The following is an 8,464-nucleotide window of genomic DNA, read 5'->3' on the forward strand; positions in this document are numbered from 1 at the left end:
GGTGAAAACAAATATGGACATCCTCAAAAAACAAATCAATGTTTTGAAATTATTGTTTTGGGATATATTTTAGATGAGTTGCATCAACAATGTTGATTAGTTTTATTTCTACTAAACCTTTCAGAAAATGAAGTAATGTACACATTTTCTCATTTTAGTACTAACAGTACCAGCAACGGACATTGCTGAAGAAACTGTTATAAGTGAAGAACCACCAGCTAAGAGACAATGTATCGAAATAATTGAAAACCGGGTGGAATCTGCAGAAATAGAAGTAAGGAGTCTTTTACCCGGTGTGTTTTGCTGCAGTCATCCAAAATAAATTCAATTTGCTTTTCTATATATTTTTTGTCTTTTATATTTATTACTGTCAGTGTTTTGATACAGAAACTACATAGTATTATTTTGTTTAATTTTGCCTTATACATATAGCAAGCCCTCAATAAATAAATATTGAATGAATGAATGAGTGAGTGAAGAATTTGTTTGTCACGAAGTCTGCCATCCTAGTAACGTTGGGATGTCTTTGGTTCTTGCACTCCATCTTTCATTTTCCATAAAATTTACACACATCATTCTCACAAATCACTAAAGGAAGTGTCACTATGTATTGACTAAAAGTTTTTTTTCTTTCAAAAGAAAAAAGCAAATGCCCATTAGGGCTGAAGGATTTTTGTCAACGGGTTATTATAAAGCTCTAGATAACTACTTTTTTACTTATTTAAGTGCTTTACGGAAATTAAACTAAGATTAGCTGTTGATAAGATTCAATTATTTTCCCTCTCCCAAACTAAGTTATAAATGTAAATCAGCATGTAAGTACAACCAAACTGTAGTTACCTCACAGGTTTTTTTTCTCACATGACTGTAAATGAAATTATGTCCCACAAATTTGGTATAAGCTTATATCAAATGAAAATAAAGATATTTTAAAAGTTATTTTGGAGTTTTTATGAGAACTGAAAAATTACATACTCATTATACACAAATTCATGATATCTGGTATATGTGAACAGTAGATGTTAGTGAAATTTAAGGTTCTTGTTATAGAAAAGGGTGGATTTGGAGGATTTTTTAAGTATATTTGATTGATTGTGCTGTCACAGTTATCCCATTTTTTTCCTCCCCTTTATCTCCCTCCACCCTGTACCCTTCTCCCTTAGCATCCCTCTCCACTTTATTTCACATCCATGGGTCATACATGTAAGTCCTTTAGCTTCTCCATTTCCTACACTATTCTCAACATCCCCCTGTCTATTTTTACCTACCCATTATGCTGCTTATTTCCTGTACCTTTCTCCAGTTCTTCCTCCTCCCCACTGATAACCCTCCATGTGATCTCCATTTCTGTGATTCTCTTCCTCTTCTAGTTGTTTGCTTAGTTTGATTTTGTTTTGTTTAGGTTTTTCAGGTTCAGTTGATAGTTATCGGTTTGTTATTTTATTGTTCCTAGTTTTGATCTTCTTCTTTTTCTTAGATAAGTCTATTTAATGTTTCATGTAATAAGGGCTTGGTGATGATGAACTCATTTAACTTGACCTTATCCGGGAAGCACTGTATCTGCCCTTCCATTATAAATAGCTTTGCTGGATAGAGTAATCTGGATGTAGGTCCTTACCTTTCATGACTTGGAATACATCCAGCCCTTTCTTGCCTGCAAGGTTTCTTTTGAGAAATCAGCTGATGGTCTTATGTAGACCATTGTAAGTAACTGTCTCCTTTTCTCTTGATGCTTTTAAGATTGTCTCCTTATTTTTAATCTTGGGTGATTTAATTATGATGTGTCTTGGTGTATTTCTCCTTGGGTCCATCTCGTTTGGGACTCTGAGCTTCCTGGACTTGTATATGTAATTCCTTCGCCAAATTAGGGAAGTTTTCTTTCATTATTTTTTCAAGTAAGTTTTCAATTTCATGCTCTCCCTATTCTCCTTCTGGTACCCCTACAATTCAGTTGTTGGAATGTTTAAAGTTGTCCCAGAGGTTCCTAAGCCTCTCCTCATTTTTTTGAATTCTTGTTTCTCCATTCTGTTCCAGTTGAATGTTTATTTTTTCTTTCTGTTTCACTCATTGATTTGAGTCCCGGTTTCCTTCCCATCACTGTTGGTTCCTTGTATATTTTCCTTTACTTCACTTAGCATAGCTTTCACTTCTTCCTTTATTTTCCAACCATACTCAACCATTTCTGTGAGCATCCTGATTACCAGTGTTTTGAACTCTGCATCTGGTTGGTTGGCTATCTCCTTGTTGCTTAGTTCTTTTTGTGGAGTCTCGATGGTTCTTACATTTGGGCCATATCTTTGTCTCAGTGCACCTGTTATGTTATAAGGGGCAGAGCCTTAGGTATTCACCAGGGTGGGGCACCCCTCTTTGCTGTGTTGTGGTACTGTGTGTGGGGGAAGGTCAGAGAGGGAAGAGTGTCTCTTGCCCCCCTTGTCACTTCTTTCAATCCCCACAAGTGGATTGTGCCCTTCTGGTGCTGATTCCTGGGTGACTGAGCCTGTGTATGTTCTAGGATGCCATGGGCCTCTCCAACAGACTCTCCTGTGAGACTAGGAGTTTCTCCCACCATCACAATCCCCATGGGTTTTTATAGCTAGAGGTTCTGAGGCTTTAGTTTCCTGTGCTGGAACCCGGGTTGTGCAGTCTGTCGTCTCCCAGTTGTTCCTCTCACGCGAATGTGGGACCTCCAGGTCAGCCAGCTACTGCTTTGCCTGCCTGCTCTGCTAGCTGCCGCCTTGTCCTGCTTCCTCACTGCCCTGGCTTTCCATCTCCGCCCCTGGTACCAGTCTGGATGAATGTTTCTTCCTTAACTCCTTGGTTGTCAGACTTCCAGACAGTTTGATTTTTCTGGCAGTTCTGGTTGTCTTTTATTTTTAAATTGGTTGTTGTCCTTCTTTTGGTGTGAGGAAGCGAAGTGTATCTACCTACCCTCACTCTTACCCAGACAGGATTATTTTTTTAAAGTCACTAAAAAGCAACATAATTCTGACTGAGGACAATTAGGAATTATCCTTGCCCAAATTCATTTAAATGTAAGACTGGTATATCTTTGGCCACAATCACAAAGAATTTTTTAGTGGAAAAGATGGTCTGATTCATGGTATGACCACAATATTTGGTAAAATTATCACTTTATTAAGGGTGAATTGTTTTGTTGTTTTCAGGGTGATATTTAGTACATTGAAGTTCTTTCAAAAAAAATTTTGTGTTGATTTGAGAGAGAGAGAGAGAGAGAGAGAGACTTTGCTCCACCAGTCATGCGCCCCTTGGTTTACTGTTGTGTGCCCTGACTGGGGATCGAGCCGCAGCCTTCACTAGGCTATCAGGACGATGCTCTAACTAACCGAGCCACCTGGCCAGGGCAGTGCATTGAAGATCTTACAAACTGACAGTTTGATCCATTGGAAAGTATTATATACTTATTTAGTCATTTTTAAAATATCTTTTTCCTGATACGCCATATGATCTTTATTTCTGGCATATAGGGTGGAAAATATTTTGTTGTGTACTTTGCTTTACCCGTTCAATGAAACATTTTAAAATTACTGGAATGTTTATTAAACCATCAACTTGCTAAATTTAATCAGTTGCATTTTTAAAACATTGAATGTGCATCCTGTACCTTTATTTATCTAACGTGAGAGTTGCTGTTTTCCCTAAAGTTCCACCTGATTCCTCTCTTACAGTGTTTCAGAAACCAGAGAGAAGGATCGCAAATAACAGTAGAGTGTGAGCGGAGGTGTGTGAATTCACTAGAACCAAGGCGATGGAACTTAGGGGATAGAGTTTTAACTTGGTACGAAGAGCAGTGGTTTCAGTTTGGTTTGTTTTTAGTAATTGGAGTTTTCTGGTGATGGAAATCCTAGTCTCCAGCAGAAATTTAAGGCACAGTTGCACGATCTCTTAGGGCTATTACAGCGAGATCTGGAAGCATACAGCGAGTTAGACGGTGGAGATGGGCTGGGCTTATAGAATGAAGAGACCTCTGGTGTTTCCATCAAACCGGGTTATTATTTCCTTATAATACATGAAGTGGTTCTTTTGAATTTATTTTCTTGGGGGCAGATTTTTATACTTCTCTCTTAAGTGACAGTTTGGTCATTCACCTGAAAAGTCTCTAAGGTAGTGGTTCTCAGCTGGGGTAATTTTACCCTACGGGACATTTGGCAGCGTCTGGGAACATTTTGGGTTATTGCGACTAGGGGCATGCCACTGACGTTTGGGTAGAGGCCAGGGATGCTGCTAAACATCCTACAATGATGCACAAGACTGGCCCCACACTAAGGAATTATCTGCTCAGAAATATCAGCGCTGAGATGGAGAAACTCTGCTTTGAAGGAAGTAAAAAAGAACTCGTTATACAGAGTATAACACGTTTGGGTTTCTCAGTGTGTGTGTCTGCGGCTGCCAGATCGATTGGCTTCTATTGCTACCACATCTGACCAGAATTTATTTTCTTGGAATCCTTCAATGTTAGACTGTTAAAGGAAAAATACTTTAGTATTACATATTAGTAGCTAAAGTATGTCTATTTAAAAATGTCAGAATTTTATTGTGTTTTCAGTGTGAAAGGTCAAAGCCGTCTGGTTGGTATTATTACCTTTTACCGGTAAAGACAGATCTCAAATGTCAGTCTGCTGCACTGTCCGTCTGTTGAAACAACAATGTCACTGTTTGCATTAAGCAAGTGTCTTGCATGTAACATATGTTCAGTAAATATTTGACAAATAAATTTGGAAACAGGATCTTTTGAGTAAAATAAGTAATATTTCCCACTGTTTAGATGTTTTTATTTGGTTCGAAAAGTGAGATGCCAAAAAGATTCCCCCAATACCTGTGTATCTGAGAAATAAAAAATGAGAACACAGACTTTAATAATGTTAACTATACTTTTTAATTTATATTAAGATATATTCTACTAATTGCAATAAAAATACACAGTAGAGAAAATAGGACTAAACTGTCTTCACTGTAGACTATTTATTTACCTTACTCAGTTTGCTCTCACCTTTTGAAACAATTGTGAATCCCTTGCTCTCTCTAAATGTTGGTAAATAGCTAATACTAGAAGATACCTGAAGATTATCTATTCCAATATTTCCTATCAAATCAGGGCAATTTTTTTTTTATTCCATACTCAAAACTTTGCCTCCCAAAGGATCTCAGTTCTTCTTTTTTTCTTTAACATTTTTATTGTTGTTCAAGTACAGTTTTCTGCCTTTTCTCTCTACCCCTCCCCACCACCCCAGTCTTCCCCATCTCCCTCCCCTGTTTCCATCCCCCCCTTTCTTATTGTCCATTTGTCCTTTATCATTGTTCCTGCAAACCCTTCACCCTTTCCCCTCATTATCCCCTCTCCTTCCCCTCTGGTCACTGTCAGCCTGTTCTCAAGGGTCTTTGTTCTTAACACATGAAATTTTGAAACACTGAGGAATGGCTGTAGGCGCTCTTGCTAGTGGTGGGAGTCTAGCTCCTGGGAAGCAGCGCCCGCCTCCCACCCTTCCCATTGGTGTGCTCAAAGTCCTCCGTAGTTCACTGCCGGGGGACTAGCGTTGGATGCTTCCATGAGGTTCTTCTTTTGGGTGTCTTTTCTGATTTGTTCCTACTCTTTCACCTTGCCCGGAGAATAAGGGTAAGAAGTGAGTAAGGAAAATGTAAGAGGGTAGGGCTTCGGCATTTCTGAAATTGCAGATGAAAGACACACTTTTCTTCTTGTACATTTTGTGTAATTGGAAGATTTGAAGACGACTTACATAATCATTCACTCCCACATTTGATAAACCCTTGGAAAAAATAAATATTCAATGTAGCTTTATTCCCAGGGAATGGGATTACAGGAAGGCAGGAGTATTAGATACGCTTCCCCTTGTGGACCATGTGAATAATGAAGAAGAGGGAATTTTTGGTGTTCACAGTGGACAAGGGTCATTGGGGGCAGTGAAGAGACTTTCAGATTGTCCTCTTCCCTGGCAAGATGCTGATCTCTGGTCAAGTGTCCTGTCCAGTGTGAGGCTGGCCTTTCTTGTGATTAATAGTCTAACCTCAGTCCCCACCTCACTAATTGGTGCTGGGCCTCTGTAACTTGAGCTTGGGCATGTGCAGATTGAGCTTTTGTCCATATGCTTACCAGAGGTGTGGGAAAAGAATCTTTAAAATGTTTTTCCTTAGGCAACTGAATGGAGGCAGACTGAGGAGGAGGACCAGATTTGAGTCAGCTCTCAATTTATTGAGGAATTTAATAATTTATTTATGCCTGTGTAATTTAACAAGTCACAATATAGAAATTAGTATTTTATTGATTTGTAAAATGGTATAATTTAGGAAACACTAGTTAGACCACCACTTGTCATTTTAGAGATGAGGAATCTTGCTTGCTATCACAGAGAAAGATAGTTTTAAAAGCAGTAATGTTGGCATGTCATAAATCTGATTTTCTTACTGTTAACCATGAGAAAGTACATCATTTCTGAGCATTGTTTTCCTCATCTGTATAATGGGCATAATATCTGTCTCAGAGGCTTGTCATTGGAAATTACCTTGTTTTGTCATATAATGTGTGCTCAATAAATATTGCTTATAAGTGTTACCTTCAGAAAAAATGCAGATAAATATATGAAGAGGTATGATTATATATATTTCCTTCATAAAGTTCTTCACTAGTTTTTGTAGTACATATAAAAGTACAAGGTATCCAATTTGCATTTATCGTGTTAGTCTTATTTCTAATTATGAAATGTTTCCCTGGGGATCAAAAACTGTAATCTGTGTCTCACAGTGTGGAGCACAGAAATTGGGTGCTTTAATTAGTGAATTGGTTGAAAAGGCAAGATGTCTAGGAAATATCAATAAAGGACTACTTTTAGCTACTACGAATTTCTCGTTAAAGGATGCATGCTTGTAGATGTTAATGTATTTGTGCAAAAATTGAAAACAGCTTTTTGTTTTAAATTAGGAGAGAGAAGCTCTTCAGAAACAGCTGGATGAAGCAAATCGAGAGGCCCAAAAGTATCGACAGCAGCTTCTAAAGAAAGAACAGGAAGCAGAGGCCTACAGACAGAAATTAGAAGCTATGACTCGTCTTCAAACTAATAAAGAAGCAGTTTAGTTGAAATGAACGTATGGTTTGAGTTTACTTTTGGTCAAGAGAGAATACAATCTTGAACTGTACACAATAAGGTGCAGTCATGGGAAGACAGGATAATAGAAGAGACTACAGATTGGTCATTGGACTTAAGCCATGCGGTCTGAATTCTTGTAACATAAAACTAGAAGTTGTCAAATGTATTTAAAACTGAATTCTGTAAATAGTTTTTGTTTTTCCTTTTTTTACAGTTCTAAATGAGTTGGTAAAGATTGTTGAAGAAATCCAAAAATAATAAGCCACTGTTTTTGTGAATTCTTTTTGATTTTAGTATGAACCTTAATTTCTCAGAAACAGAACAGTTTTAAGGGTGATCGGTGTTGATTAGACCAAATGTTGTGTAATAATTATGTGGTGGACTGATGCTGGAATTACTCCTGTAGTTATAAACTTCTATACGAAGAGAAGATTTCTCCCAGGAAATCTTTGTACAGCTTTAAGTTGTCTCAGATTCTCTGAAAACATTTTTTAGAAAATAAATTTTTATATTTGTTCAACTTCAGCTATACCCAAGTAGATTTACATGTATATGAAGCAAATATTTTTAAAACTTTGTGTTTGTACATATTCTGCATGTTTTATAATTTCAGATTGCATCACTTGCATAGGTATTTTTTCCCACAAAGATGACAAAAGTTACTAGGGGGAAAACCCTTTTATTCTGTAGGGTCATCTTAACTAAGTAAGCTAGCAGCTGGTTTTATTGAAATGATAGTGTTCTTGGAAGGAGCAGCTTACAAGATAACTTGAATTAGCAAACTACAAAAATCTATGCTTTTTTGAAAATTTCATAGTGGGGACGTGAAACTGTATTCTGTGCCTTCCATCATGATTTCCACGTGAAAGCACTTTAAGGCAGTACATTTTAAGATAATGTTTTTGGAAAACTCAGAGCATATGGGTTTCTGAAATATTTCATGGATTCATTCCCCTCCCTTCTCCAAGAAATTATTCTTATGGAAAAAAATGATTTTGTATGTAGAACAAGAACTTTTTATACTATAGTGATGCTATAGATAGGTCTACCATAACTTTTACTTTTCCTCTAAAAGCCCTTCGTTCCGTGACTTGCTCTCATCACAATATTGTTGAGTTCCACAATGTATGAACATTAAACTCTGACATACTATTCATTCATTTTTGTAAAATGTAACTTCAAACCATTTTTCTTGCTTAATTTCTTGCATTACTGTTTTATTGCTTTATGAAAATGTTTAACCCTAAGGCCCTTCTAGATTACCTGTACTGTAAAAGAAGCAATTACCCTTAAAACTGTATTCTGGCCTACTTTTCTATTTTACAATTAAATATCTTTTCCACATA

General features: G+C 37.2%; 1 protein-coding gene across 6 annotated transcripts in view; it reads left to right on the plus strand.

Moving 5' to 3' along the window:
• Positions 1 to 8,464, plus strand: part of GABPB1 (GA binding protein transcription factor subunit beta 1) — a 58,744-nt gene extending 50,280 nt beyond the window's left edge. For all 6 annotated transcript variants that reach the window (XM_037156448.2, XM_053670060.1, XM_037156447.2 and 3 more), the window contains exons 8-9: positions 159 to 274; positions 6,953 to 8,464. In XM_037156448.2, coding sequence (XP_037012343.1) covers positions 159 to 274; positions 6,953 to 7,105 — 269 coding nt within the window. In that variant the 3' untranslated portion in view covers positions 7,106 to 8,464. The remainder of the gene's footprint in view (positions 1 to 158; positions 275 to 6,952) is intronic.

Source organism: Artibeus jamaicensis, unplaced genomic scaffold, assembly GCF_021234435.1.
Source record: "Artibeus jamaicensis isolate MK-2021 breed Jamaican fruit bat unplaced genomic scaffold, CSHL_Jam_final contig_548, whole genome shotgun sequence".
Lineage (NCBI taxonomy): Eukaryota > Metazoa > Chordata > Mammalia > Chiroptera > Phyllostomidae > Artibeus > Artibeus jamaicensis.